Source organism: Penicillium concentricum (genome assembly GCF_028827145.1).
Source record: "Penicillium concentricum strain IBT 3081 chromosome Unknown utg000006l_segment0_segment0, whole genome shotgun sequence".
NCBI lineage: Eukaryota > Fungi > Ascomycota > Eurotiomycetes > Eurotiales > Aspergillaceae > Penicillium > Penicillium concentricum.
The window spans coordinates 614505-628928 of NW_026622759.1; the positions used below are offsets into that span (position 1 = coordinate 614505).

Sequence of the window (14424 nt, forward strand, 5' to 3'; positions counted from 1 at the left end):
TCCATGGTTGAACCCGCAAACAGCCAAGGTTTGAGGGGAATAGATCCCGTAAATTACTGCCCCAGTATTACAGTACCTTACCAGACTGTAAATTACTCAATTAGGTAATATGCCAACCTTCGGGAGCCATCCCTCGGCCCGGTCACGTTACACTCCATGTGAAACCTCAGTCAATTCTCTTCTTTCGCTGGAAGCTATACGGAGTAGACTTATATCTTTATATGGAAGAGTTTACCTCTTCCTTTTATTCTTCTTTTTCCCCTTAAGTGGACCTCCGAGAAAGACCGAAGTTAATAAATAAAAAAGTGAAGATCCTAAGCGGGTCATGTGAAAGGGGAGTTTTGCAGGATTTTCCCACATTCCCCCGACTGTCCCGGACTTTTCAGCCAAGACTGGAGAGTTCTCCAGTTTCCGACAAGCGGAGCCCATGGGGTCGGCCCTTTTTGAGGGAGAGAACGCGTCTGGACCGATGAGTAATATGATCATTGTTCGATTGGTTTCTGCATTTTTAGACCGTTCTATACATCTAGACTATATAATGCTATATAGAGGATCAATGAGTGATTGAAACTATATAGAATTTCAATCATTTGTATAATATCAATAATAACAAAGGCTTCACAGCTTTACATTTATCATCTTCCGTGTCTAGGCCTCCAGAACCACAGTGGGGTGAGACAATTAAATTGTATCCGTACAAGTTCGTGTTAGAAAGTAATCCGGCTTTACAGACTGTCCGGAATACTGGCCGGAATGCCCCCCTGAAACGGGCCATGAATTTATTATATGTTTCAGCCGGCCTGCCGAGTTAAACCTATCACGTGGACATAAAAGTGCCGATTTTCGGAAGAACGCATGTAATATTATATGCATGTACGGAGAACCCCGTTATTGTGTTTAAAACATGACGCAATCTAAAAGCCTGAAATTTAAGGAGTCCAAATAAATGGAGAATTCTGTCTTTTCACGAGGTCGAAAGCGGATCTACGCCAATCACGAATATGGCAAAGGTCACTTTTTTTTTTTTTTTACACTCTCCGGCATATTCCGTTAAAATGAAGGTCCATTCAAAAGCTTATGCTTTGATACGCCGATGCTATCCGAACGGTTTCCTACACTTTTTCCGATATCTAGATATATTCTCCCTACCAATCATTTAAATAGAACTTATACATATTAAAATGGGTATGTGTATGTGATTGACAAGTTAAATAACTCATTTGCCAAGAACTACGGCAAGACCGGCATTTTCTCTCCCCCCCCACGTTTGGGGACAAAGCTAAAGCATGTCAGCTATGGGGAAGGGTGGCGTACTCCAAATGCGGGGAGAATTTGAATAGATTACTGTTAGATACATAAGTAGGTACTAGTTCTTGTATATGTTGTACATATATATATATACCTATATATGTATAAGAACTACATTGTAATAAGGAACTCAGGACTCATTAGGCCATCTCCGGGGTAAACCCTTTTTTACGGAGGTTCCATGGTTAATATATTTCGATCCATTCGAAGGTTAGTCCACTTGAAGCATAAGCACAGCCTCAGTGGCACACTGGAATGATCTGGATATGGAATCGTTGCATCATTTTATATCACTGTTCATCCAATTGCAATCTGGATCTTAGCAGAGAAATAAAAGTAAGACATAAACATCATAAAACCAAATTTAGGTAAAGCCGCAAAACATCTGCCGGGGAATCAAGATGGGAATGACCCACGAAAAAAGAAAAAAAAAGAAACAAAAAGCAGAAAAGGGAAATCCAAGTCAAATCCATAAACCTAAACACCACCGCGGCCCATCCTCTCAATTGAACTCATGATTCCGCCTCGACCGGGGGTAGGCATGGCTATGCCCGATCGGCCACCGCTGTTACCGCGAGAATGACCGGGAGCACCGAATCTAGGAATTCTCTTTTCCGTAGTGGGAGGACGGATGTTCCCAGACACAGAACGACTGACACTGCGACGGAAATCATCGGGGGTAACTTCGCGAGACGGCTGAGCTGGTTCGTCAACGGGGTCGTGGTGCACAGAAGATGCCACAGAGGGCTCGTGGTCTCGAGGCTGAGATGGGGCGGGCGCCTGTTGCATCGCGAGCCACTCGTCAACGGCGGCAACAAGCTCGCCCTTCTCGGCGCGTTCGGACTCCAGGTTTGCACGGATTCGCTCGGTATCATCCCTCAAAGCAGCCATTTCTCGCTGCAGACCCTTGATCTGGGCCTCCATGACACGCTTCTCGGCCTCGTGCTCCTCAGTCTCGTGAGCGAAGAGACTGCTGTTAGCCGCGGCCATTGAATCAGATTGCGCAGTATCACGTTCGACACGGAGATCTTCATTTTCCTCGCGTGCGGCAGTGAGCTTCTTCTCCGCCTCACGCAGACGCTTCTCCCAGCGAGACTCGTAGCTCTTTTTCAAGGCCGCAACCTTGGTCTCATGCTTGCCCTTGTAGAGCACGTGAAGTTCGCGAGCGACCTTTTCAACGGCATCCTGAACTTGGCGGGCAGTGTCTTCGGCCGAGTTGGAAGACTGGTGAGATGAGCTAGCTTTACTAGTGCTAGATACAGCCGCAGCACGTGCAGCGGAAAGCTGGCTTTCGAGCTCGACCACTTTGCCCTCCAACTTCTCCTTGCTTTTTTCGGCCTCTTCGGCCTTTCGAGACAGGCGGTCACGCTCACGCTCTCCCTCCACCAATTCGGAGCGGGCAGACCGCAGGACAGTTTCCATCTCATTGACTCGACGTTCCCACTCGGCCTGTTCCATCTCCAGCACCTCTTTGCCGGCGGCCTCGTTGCGTACTTCCTCCAGAGCTTCGCCGACACGTCTCTCGGCGTCTGCCACTGCTTGCTTTAGGCTGGCAACCTCGGCCTCTTTGCCGCTGAGAGTGGCTTTGAGCGAAGATATGTCAGACAAGAAGCCGGACTTTAGTGACTCCAATTCACGGGGAGTGACCGTGGGAATGGATCGAGGGGTAGGCGCAGCCGGAATATCGAAGTCCAGCAGTGACGACATCTTCCCGGGAGATCGAATAGATTGCCGGGCCGACCGCATGGGCGACCGCCGCGAGGGGGAAAAACGGGCATTCTGCATGGATTGACGAGGGAAGAAGTTCGTTTGATCGGTGAAATCAAGCAGATTGGCAGAATCAACTGGATGGGCCATGTCCCGAGGGCCTCTGGGTCTCGGCGTAGGCGATCCCATAGGCAAATTTGCATCTAGCCAGGCGCTCGCTCTGTACGCCCTGCGCCCTGCCCCTGGGGTGGCCGGATCGACACTGTGTCGACGCCCGTCCATATTAGGACCTGGGCTGGGGGCGACACTGCCTCGCATTGACTTCAGCGGCGACTGGGCGCGGAGCTTCGCAAATGTAGTCATATCAGGCATGGCGGAAAATGTGCTCAAGCAAGTGTCATCCATTGAGTCGTCGACCATCGAATTCTCGTGTGAAATATTCTCTTTGTCGCCATCTTCATGGAGTACTGTGCTCATCCCTTCGTTGTGTCTGTCCTCTATCATGCTGTTGCCAATTGCTGATCTGTCATGCACGGCGCTTGTAGCGGAAAGAACGCTCTGGTCATGAAGTGGACCGGGCTCCTCCTCGACATCGATGTGAATCGCTGGTGCATCTGGTCGGCTCACCATACCCTTCTTGTGGCGCTCGTTTACCTGTAAATCGTCCTCTAGATCCTGGGGCGTTTGGTCGTAAGATCTTTTGCGGGGAGTTGCTGCAACAGAGCGCTGGTCACTCAGCCCAAGTGAGGTACGAGAAACCCGGCGCGGCTTATGAAGATCAAGAGCGTTTTCCTTGGGACTCAACCGGAAGGACGAAGTAGGTAATGAAATAGGGGAAGAGGAGTTGGATGCTACCGGTGACTCTGCATGCGTATGTATCTTGGGAGAATCAACTGCCTCTGGGACTTCATCGGGAATGGACAAGCTCGATTCCACGGCAAAGGATGAACGTTTGGATGCCACTGGCGAGTCTTCCTTCAACTTGCGTAACCTTGGTGAATCAGCCGTTTCTGGTGCTTCAGGGCGGATAGGCAAATTCGGTGTCATGGCAGGCGAGGCAGGCGAGGAATATTCAGACGCCATTGGTGAATCTCGTTGCATTCCATGTAGTTCCGATGGATCGGCTGTCACGTTTCTTGCCTCGTGGCGGAAAGGCGAACTGGCAGGATCGGGATCGGGCAATGGCCGCACTTTAGGAATAGGCGAGTCATTCTGCATTTCACGCAAGCGATCAAAGTCGACCGTCTCTTCCCGCGCGTCAGGGCGGAACGGGGAGCTCGCAGGCTCCTCCAGAGCTAGACGCCTTCCTAATCCAGGAGACATAGGCTGGACCTCGCGCAGTTTTTGAAAACTCACTGTCTCTTCTCGGATATGAGGCCGGAAGGGGGAGCTTCCCGGGCTCTCCTTCTCAAATGGCCGAAGTTGTGGGCACGTCAGAGGGGAAGACTGTTGCTCTTCGTGCATATTTTGGAAATCAACTGTATCTTCACTGGCGTTGGGACGGAAGGGGGAGCTCATTGGCTCCCCTAGAGCCAGCCGCTTGTCCAAGCCTGGTGACATGGGCTGCACCTCACGCAATCCTCGAAAATCAATTGTCCCATCTGTTGCATGTGGACGGAATGGAGAGCTTACAGGGCTCTCCTCCTCTAGCGGTTCAAGTTGTGGGTGTGATTGGGATGAGGTCTGTCGCATTTCGCGCAGCTTCTGGAAATCCACGGTGTCTTCGCGTCCATCAAACTGAAATGGCGAGCTGGCACCTTGTTGATATGATTCGGCATCATTGAAATAGTCATTCTCGTGTTCATTCTCGTTCTCGGGTTCGTTAGGATAGTAGGTTTCGTTTTCATCATAAGCATTCGGACTCGGCGCGGCATGGCTTGTCCATCCCCTCTTCAATGGACTTAAGGGAACATGTTCTGAGGGCTGGTCAAGGGTCTTGTGAATGAAGGGCGAAGAATTCGCCATTTGAGATTGTGCGCGCGTGTTCTGGTAGGAGGATGAGAGGGGTGAGAGTGGATTTGACATAATGAAAGCAGAAGAAAGAAAGAAAGGGGAAGGGTTAGTCGTAAGAAGTCGTCTCTGGTCTATTTACAGAGCCAGTTCAGATGGACAAGAGGAAAACAGAGCAAGGCAGAGTTTGTGTATATAAAAGAGTTGCCGTGTTGACGTTGCTTGGTAAACAAAGCTAGGCCTAATTGGGAAAGGTGCATCCGAACTATCTAATCGGAGCTTCGGACTATACAACAACAGAATAGTTTGTCCTTGACAACATAGATTTTAGTCTTGAGTTATTCGATATTAGGAATGGTATACTCAAGATATCGCTCAGATATTCTTTTTACCCGTGGTTTTTTTTAACATAGGTAGTTTTTGCTTCTCGGTGTGATAGTTAGAACAATAGCTTTGTTGATGTTGATATCATGGAATTTATGATTCTATGAGGCTAGAACCATGGAGAAACCCAATCACCCTCTTTTTTCCATCTTAATCTGACACTATTACCGCTTCTGTGCGCGTATAATCTCCATCGACACTGATATGAACGAATTCATCGTGTGGCTGATCTGGAAGAGTAACATAATGACAAACAGCCGCTGGCTCCACGGTTGCTGATGAACGCTTGTCACGCTGGATATACCACAGCTGTAAAGCGCCGACTAATGCAACGAGACTACTCCCCCACCAGGCAACACCAGTACAGCCAACCTCAGCCCCAAAGCTGTAAAGAAAGCCAGCAATCGGAGGAGCGAGAGTTCGAGATGCAGCCCCAGCGGAAGCAGCGAGGCCATTGATTCTGCCCATAACGGAGTCCGAGGAGCTAGCTTGCTTGATGAGGATCAAGAGGATAGGATAGTCGATAATGGACAGAATATTGCGAACGATCAGACAAGCGTAAATACCGACATAGATGAGTTGGGCTGGCAAGAAGACCAGGAAGGGAACCATGAGGTATGCGATTGGATGAAGCACGGTAACGATAATGAAGAGTCGCCATATTCCCAGGTAATGTGCCAACACGGGGAAAATGATGCTTTGAATCACGAGGGCGATGATACCATCGGTGGACATTATCACACCCACAGCTCGAGTCGAAAGGCCGACTCCGCCAGGGATGTCAAAGGGCGAGTGATGCGAATGTGGTAGCCCTCGTGGGTCCTTGTCCTGCAAGAATATGGGCAATAGATGGTCAAATGTCATCGAGTGATATGTAAATATAGCCAACGCAACTACCAGCATTGTGACTCGCCAAGTGAAAGCTTTGGGTTTGGGAAAATTCTTCCACGTGGGCGAGGAACCATCGGCTTGCACATTCCAATTCTCATCATTATGTAGGTGAACCTGATTAAAGGTCCCGTAAGACTCCGCTCGCAGGTCTACGCCAGCGTTGGCGGTTGCGCCAGATGTCACCAGAAGCGGTTGCTCAGCTGCCTGGTCGAAATGTCCATGGAGCTCGCCGGATTGCATATTCGGATGAGTCTCTTGCAGGAACAGCCAGCTACCGACAATGCTAAGGAGAAGCAAGACACAGCAAACAAGGTTGGGCAAAAGGTAGGGGAATTTTCCAAAGAGGCCATCGGCTGGAAACAGGGAGGGGAATCCTTCAGCAGGATTTGCTAGCAACCCGCCAATGGCTGAATGGGATTAGCGTTTGAATTATAATTCCATTATGGGAAGACTATACATACCTGGACCGATAATCGTTCCAATTGACCAAACAAAAGGCATGATGGCATATGCTCGAGCTGGATATAGGATTAATCTCCAACTTAGCTAGATATGACAGAATGGCGGTAAACCTACGTTCATGTTCAGGTCGCTTAACAAGCTCACCAACCATTGTTTGAATCACTCCAATATTCCCATTCAGGGCTCCACCAAGAGCTCGACCGGCGAGCGCGACCCAGAAGTTTGGGGCCATTCCCACCAGGAGCAAAGAGGCCATAGTTCCGACGCAACCAGATATGAGGATAGGCTTACGGCCCAAGCGGTCTGAAAGAGCACCCCAGAACATGCCGGTCAGAGCCTCTGCGAGCGAGAATGCCGATATCAGAATGCCGGCATAGAAGGAGGCATTGTTGCCATTATCCATGTGGAAGTCCTTGACCATCACCCACGAGTAGGGGAAGATGGAAGTCAAGGCTATGGGCTCTGCAACCCGGCATATTGCTGTTTTGTTGTGTTAGTCATTGCCAAGTACTCCGTACAAGCCCGGGATATGGCATACCTAGGAGGAAAAGCTGTGCCGTGGGAAAGCTGTCGGGCGACGAATGTGACCTTGCCTGTGGTGTCAATGCCATAGTTCCTCGGAAGTAGCTAAGACCTTACGGCAATCCACCCGGTTTTTGAGTTGATCTTGTTATCCACTGCACTGCCCGTACCTTATGAGCGGGGCGGGAGGTATGCTTTCTGTTTTCTTGTCCTTTTTTGAATCTCAGGACAATTAGCTTCTATGTTGAGAGGACAACGCGAAGATCAAGGTTGAACAAGGAGGGAAGCTGAAAGGCTGGAGAGAGAACCTTGGAAAGATACTTAATTTTCCACAGCCGAGAACGGACAAAATCTGACACTGATCTCTACCTAAAGCAATTGAGGATTCTTGATATTTTATAAATAGCCAAATGTATTACATATATATAGATCTATATAGAGTAACTTGAACATTCTTGTATATACATGTAGTTTTATACCATTCTCCCACATTGTGATGAAAATTTTTCAGGTGGCGAACCATATGTTGTTCGGGTATCTCGGTAATGGTTTAGGATATTGTATATTCAAAAATAATTAAGTATCAAGTTAATAATGGGATATAGTATATAGATACATATGGAATAATACAATATAGTTACATACATAGTTACATAGTAAGACCTGAAATATACAACATTGAATGTCTTCCCCCCACTGCTTTCTTAAATCCCTCTCGACCAATCATAGGCCACAAAATCATTTAAGTTGGACCCGCAGATCAGCCGCATATGTCAATACTAAGAGGAATCATCCTAGAGATTGAAAAAAAGGTTTTTAAAAATACATTGCAAATTGAATATAACATCCCTTCTATCATCCTAAGCCAAATGGATCAGATGACCAACGTCACGGACAGAAGCTGCATAAGGGACCAACTATTCAAGGTTGTACGTACATAGCTGTCATAGTTGCATGTATCTATATGTACCTACCGGTGGACATACTCCTTAAATAGATATGTTGAAGAAATCAGAAATCTCACTATTCACCGATCTGAATGCTAAACACAAAGAATCTCTATCCTTGACCAGAACGTAAGAAATGAGGATATGAAATGCCAAATGTGGCAGGAAAGGAAAACAGAAAACAATGAGCATAGGAAAAGATAAGCAGAGATGCCTTCACCAGTGACCAATCCCTTACGCCGGCTAATCCACACATGCCATGCGGTCCGGATTGTATCTAGATACCAAACAAAGAAAGCTAAACTGAAAAAAAAAGAAAGAAATTCAAAAGAGTTTCACGAAGTAGGCTCTGGATGCATGGGAGAACTGGTGATCTCGACAGAACGAGTCTCAAGTTCCTTGGGAAGGGTACCGGAGTCATCACGGGACTCCACACGAGACTCAACGATAGGCGCCGATTCAGGATTCGCCTCCATGAAAGGCTGGTGGACAGACGGTGTGGCACTCGAGGAAGAACCCTCTGTCCGTGGCTTGTTGGAGGTATCCTCAACATGTTCCGCAGAGTCATCCACTTTCTCCTCGTCTCCAATCACGGCAGCTAGACTGCGGAAATTGAACATTGGCTCAAGAGAGCTAGTGTTGCCCTCTCCAGCAGCGGGACCGCCTGTACCATCCTCTGGGGCAGTTTCCATAACGGAAGAGAAGGACGAAGAGGCGCTGGAGACCTGTCGCAGGTGAGATGGTCGTGACGGCTCGGACTGATCTGCCGATTGGCTTGCTGGTGCTACTGGATCAAGCAGCGTAGAGGGGTTCGTTTCTTCAGCAGTTGACGGCAAGATACGGTCAACTCCCTTGCCTTTGCTACCAGCAGCGATTTCTTCACCAATGATATCTTCGCCTATGACAGAGGATGAGCTACTAGTCCCCTTTCCTAAACTGGACTCGCCAGGGACATCCAAAGCGGAGGCGCTAGCATTATTGCTGTACAAGCCAGTCTTGCGAGCCACCTTATCCGCCTTCTTGGCCTCTTTCTCCTTCTCCTTCTCCCTCTTTTTGGCATCCTTTCTTGCCTCTTTCTCCTCCCGTCTGAGGCGTTCGTCTTCGCTGGCCAAGCTCAGTCGGATAGCTTCCATCATCATCATCTCCTCAAGATCGTCAATTCGGTTGCGCCTCGAGCTTGATCGAGGAGCAGCCAGGTTACCTGTTCCTTCTTCGGCAGAGACGGAATCGGTGTCTTGTCCAGTCGCTCGAGACGTCCGATCAGCACCGGTACGCTCTGTCAAGAAAGCCAATGCATTGAGGGCGGGTGAAGCGGTCCGGCCGCTATTCCCTTCTCCGCCGGTGGCTCTTCGCATTCCCCGCCGTCCGATGCCAAATCCACGCGAGTCACTCCCAGATGCACTGGGGTTGATCAAATACGCCGCAGTATGAAGGGCAGTCGCTGCCGCAGACCGACGTGCCGCGTGGGCTCGTGCATTCGATAATTTGGTGGCCCAGTCCGGCCGAATCCTATCCGTTGTCACCACTGTGGGGTCACTCGCGGATAGCGAGGTCGCACGGCGGCGACCTGGCACGGCTGCAGTGGCAGATGATAAGGAGGAGGTGGAGGATACGGGGGAAGCGAAGTTAGGTGAGAGTCGAGCACTAGGGTCTGCAACATAACTCAGGCCCCGACGAAACGATGGCGGTGAATAGGTGACTCCGAACTCTGGCTGGACACAAAAGGGGCATGCCGAGGGCTCGGAGACCAGCTGTGACTCGGTCGATTCAGCCTGCTCTCCCTCGGCTGAAGGAGCATTCGAGTTAGGCTCTCCATGCTCTGGGGGATGTGGGTCCGGGCGTTTGATCTGCACGAAACACTCGGAGCAAATAGGTTGATCGCAGCATCGGGTACGGTTTAAATACGGCGGGTAGTAGAGGAAACAGATAGGACATTCGCTTGCGTCTTTGTACAAATTGACTTCGATCGGTTGTCCGTTGACAAATGGGTCCTTGGGAAGCTGCAGTTCCCGGGGGGTTAGATCTGTTTGTGAGTTATGCTTGGAGGTTGTCAAAGCAGCCAAGGTCTTTGCTCTTGTTCGGAAAAGAGGGGAGGTGGATGTCCCGGATGCGATCGGAGATGCAGAGGGTAATGATTGAGGGGGTTGGAGGACTGCGAAACATCTGAATTATAAGATTGCGATCTGGACGTGATCGGCACTGTCAGATGCTGAATATTTGTCGGATCGGCAGAGGCTTTGTCCGTGATCTTGGATAATTTGTACTCTAACTCGGGTGGGATCTCATCGGGTAAGGGGATGGGCATGCCTCGTGCAGCCGCCATAATCTGATGCTCAGCCCATGACTCCGAGAAGTCATTAAGACCTCTCCAGAAGGGAGCCAGTCGGCGTTCAATCTAGCCTGTTAGTCTTGACTAATTCGCATCGAGAGGGGATCCCAGGCAAACTTACCATCAGTTGGCGCACCACTACCTTGTTGTAGTCTTCTGTCCCCACATACACGCCTTGTGTCACAAGATACCCTCCATCGACATGCTCCTCCTTCATACTGCGCTCCCTCTCTTTGAGACGAGCCACTCGTTCCTTCTCCAAGCGACGGGCCTCACGCTCTTGTTTTGTCTCCCGCCGATGCTCTAATGTGGCCACCTCTCGATCATGACTGCCGATTCCAAGAATGGAAAGGTCAGGCCTACTACCTCTTGCTGACCGAGAAACTTGATACGGCCGACTTGAACCATCGGAGGCGCCGGATAAATGACTTCGACGACTTGATGGGGTGGAGCGTGACTCCTTGGTCTGGGAGTTTCCCATGTTGGAGAGCCAAGATGGAGATGAGGGGAAGGAGATTCCTTTATCCACAAGTCCACGGTGATTAACTCCGAATGGATATGATGGGAAAGGGCCCCCAAGGGGGGGAAATTTGTATTGTAGAAATGATAGATGGGAGAAGACCAGAGAGTGGAGGTAACTTCAGAGCGGGGGGTGATCTGTCCGGAGTAACTGGGGAAGTGAGATCGGTGAGGAATTTCTACACCCCCGGTGAAGCCGAGAGAATAAAAAAATAAAAATTGGTTACAGATTCAAATTCATGTACAGAAAGAAAGATAGAAGTATCGGATGTGGCGGATGTTAAATTTCTTTTTTTCTTTTTAGGCAAGTATACCTGTTTATCTCAAAGCGGACTATGTTACTATGTTATATAATTCTTATAACATGTAACTATATGAACATGCGTATAGTTATATAGTTAAACAGTTAAAACCTTTTTACTCTCAAATTTGTTTCATCGTCATCGTCAAGTCATGGGTAGATTACTTATAATAGTATATACATCATAGGATGCACAGGGTACAAGTTTTTTTAACCTTGCAGATCTTAAAAGTATTGAGTACGTCATTAACTATGGTATTAGACACAGGAAGATAAGTCTTAGGTACCTTAGGGAGCTTGCACAGGCCAAGGTCCAATTCAGGCCAATTAAGGCCAACATCTAATCTCCAACCTCGGAACCATCTCAACCAATAGACGTCCATTTTGGAAAAGGCGGTGGCATAAAATCAGTCCGTACATTATTTTTGCCCAAAAAAAAAACCCGAGCGGTGTTGGAGCTTTTGGAATCTCCCCCAAATTTATTGTCAAACCTTGACATCCTCAGGTCATGAATTAGTGCCTACTCATTCTTACTATTATCTGGCAATGACTGAAACGACTAGACTGCATATCACGCCTTTCACCCAGGATATCCTTCCCTCGGTGCTGCCAGCATCTATTCGCAACTTGGCCACAGAGATATCTTTCCACGAGATTCCCACCTTCCCAGAGAATAACTACGGATACGTAACTCTGCCAAACATGGAAGCGGAGAAGATCAAGAAGAAGCTGAACGGCTCAATCCTCAAGGGCAAGAAGTTCAAAGTTGAGGCGGCCCGCCCTCAAAAGAGGCACCGAGAAGAAGAGGATGTGTTGCCTGAGGCCCCCTCTAGTGCCAAGAAGAAGTCTAAAAAGTCCAAGAAGCAAGCGCCCGAGGACGGTCTAGTGGAAGGCTTTGAACTTCCCGCAGACCGCAAAGTGAAACGAGGCTGGACCGAGACCAGTGATGCCAAGCAGGAAAGGCGAAAGTCAGAGAAGAAAGAGAAGAAGAGCAAGGAAGAAAAATTGCAACCCAAGTCCAAGTACACCGACAAATCCGAATGCCTGTTCCGAGCAACGATCCCACCCAACCGAGCATCCGACGCAACTTCCGATGATAAGAAAGCAAAGAAGAAGAAGAAGTCCAAGGACAATGTCGTTCATGAATTTGAGAAAACGGTGAGCCAGCCAAGCTTCCTGCGCACCGCGGAGGAAAGCACAGCACCTACGGCTGCATTTGAAGATGGAAAAGGCTGGGTGGATTCCACCGGGAATCTGCGAGAACCCGCGAGCGAGAAGATCTCGAAAGATAATTACCGGCCTGGTCAGATCCCCGGGACCAAGGAGAAGCCTCGCGCTGCCAAATCGGCCGCCAAAGACACGAAAAAGCGTCCACGCAAGGAAAAGACTCCAGAGGAAGCTTCTGAGTCTGAAGATTATACCTCATCGAGTGGCTCATCTTCTGACGAGGGCAGTGAGTCGGAGAGTGAGGTGGATGAGAAGAAATCAGATGAGAACACCGAGGATTCATCTGTATCTTCTGACGAGGAAGACGTCAAGCCGCAATCCCAAGAAGAGACCAAGTCTACAGAAGCTAGCGACGCTGATGCTGAGATACCGAGCCAGTCAGAGTCGGATGAGAGCCCTACAGAGGCTGCGCAAGAGGTGGAACAAGATGCATCTGCCAAGGAAATCCATCCGCTTGAAGCTCTTTTCAAGCGAGCCGCCCCGACAGCATCCAATAACCAGCCAGCTCCCGAGACCGAGGCTGGATTCAGCTTCTTTGGCAATGACATTGAATCCGAGGACGAACCTCAAATGGCTGAGCCGCAGACACCTTTCACACCCTTCACGAAAAATGACCTACAAAACCGAGGTCAGCGCAGTGCAGCTCCCACCCCCGATACTACTGCGGCCACTCGACACATGAAATGGAACGAGAATGAGGACTCGGATGAGGACGTTTCGATCGACAGCCCTGTCACAAAAGCTCGTCCGGAAGCCGGTGCAAGCATGGAAGAAACCGAATTCGCAAAGTGGTTCTGGGAGAATCGCGGCGATAACAATCGCGCCTGGAAGAAGAGGCGACGTGATGCTGCCAAGGAACAGAGACAGAGAGACAACCGGAAGAAGGGATTCAAGGGAAAGTCATAAATTCGAGACTCGGTTTTCCGAGTTGGGTGATTGTATCTAGACTCTGATATGGTGCTTATAAAGGCAGCCCGTAGCCTTTCAACACCAATACCACGTAATTTAAGCCAAGTTCCTTTGATTCCAATATAGATATCAAAATATCAAGACATCTTTTGCCCAGGGTTCTTTGGATTGCGTACACGGTCATGTGACCCATCTGTCCTCGTCATTCAAGCCAAACCCAGGACTTGTCGCATCGTCCACTACATGCCCAGGATGGCTTCTCCCTGGTCCTCACAGCGCAGCATACAGGTGCTGCTGCTGCTCTTCACATTTATGTCACTCACATCATTGGTAGCAGCATCTAGTAAGTGCTAGCCTCTCCTCAACGCGCCAAGTGGGAGATAGGAAATGCTACTATCTTCGCGTCGATATATATTTGTACTAATCCTGAGTCTCTACAGCGCCAACCTCCTTTTGCAAATGCACCTGTTTCTCCAATAGTACGATCATCCCCCTCAATCCCGCCAAGTCTGAATCCTCCTCCGGCATCGACCACGTCCGCTTTTCTGAGCGCGGCTCTGTCGAGCTGGAGCATACCGATGAATACAGCAAACGAGTACCAAAATACCGATCGCTGAATTGCAACGATTGTAATCGCAAGTTCTGTCTCGACTACGAGCTACCGACATGCAAAGGCGCTAAGGAGGAAGATGTGTACACGACTTGCTTCCGTAAGTGAGCCAAGAGGAATTGGATATCACAGAGGTGCTAACTGGATAGAGCGAGATTCACGAAAAGACGAAGCGGTGGTGTTTATTTTTATTTTTGCTACAGGTGGACTACTGGCTTGGGCTGCCTGCAAGCCATGGATTGAGCGATATGTTGAGGTAGGCTGCCATAATCTCAAGGAGGAAAACCAACTAACTGATTTAGGCTGCACGAGAACGCAGGTCGTATATCCCTGTTGCAGAAGGTTGAATGTGAGATAA

General features: G+C 49.1%; 5 protein-coding genes across 5 annotated transcripts; 2 read left to right on the forward strand and 3 right to left on the reverse strand.

Annotated features, from left to right (window-relative positions):
• Window positions 1-1785: 1785 nt before the first annotated feature.
• Window positions 1786-5040, reverse strand: N7517_010405 (uncharacterized protein; the record flags this gene model as incomplete). The annotated part of the gene is made up of 1 exon (XM_056728128.1): window positions 1786-5040. One exon carries the CDS (start codon window positions 5038-5040, stop codon window positions 1786-1788), a length of 3255 nt encoding a protein of 1084 aa, XP_056573943.1.
• A 459-nt stretch (window positions 5041-5499) lies between these two features.
• Window positions 5500-7313, reverse strand: N7517_010406 (MFS transporter; the record flags this gene model as incomplete). Its single annotated transcript, XM_056728129.1, has 4 exons — window positions 5500-6647; window positions 6702-6758; window positions 6817-7182; window positions 7241-7313. 4 exons carry the CDS (start codon window positions 7311-7313, stop codon window positions 5500-5502), a joined length of 1644 nt encoding a protein of 547 aa, XP_056573944.1.
• A 1193-nt stretch (window positions 7314-8506) lies between these two features.
• Window positions 8507-10981, reverse strand: sip5 (Sip5p; the record flags this gene model as incomplete). Its single annotated transcript, XM_056728130.1, has 3 exons — window positions 8507-10334; window positions 10361-10566; window positions 10622-10981. 3 exons carry the CDS (start codon window positions 10979-10981, stop codon window positions 8507-8509), a joined length of 2394 nt encoding a protein of 797 aa, XP_056573945.1.
• Window positions 10982-11866: 885 nt separating this feature from the next.
• On the forward strand, window positions 11867-13453 carry N7517_010408 (uncharacterized protein; the record flags this gene model as incomplete). Its single annotated transcript, XM_056728131.1, has 1 exon — window positions 11867-13453. The coding sequence occupies one exon, from the start codon at window positions 11867-11869 to the stop codon at window positions 13451-13453; it is 1587 nt and encodes a 528-aa protein (XP_056573946.1).
• Window positions 13454-13708: 255 nt separating this feature from the next.
• N7517_010409 (uncharacterized protein) lies at window positions 13709-14413 on the forward strand (the record flags this gene model as incomplete). The annotated part of the gene is made up of 4 exons (XM_056728132.1): window positions 13709-13799; window positions 13897-14166; window positions 14216-14322; window positions 14369-14413. 4 exons carry the CDS (start codon window positions 13709-13711, stop codon window positions 14411-14413), a joined length of 513 nt encoding a protein of 170 aa, XP_056573947.1.
• Window positions 14414-14424: the final 11 nt, after the last annotated feature.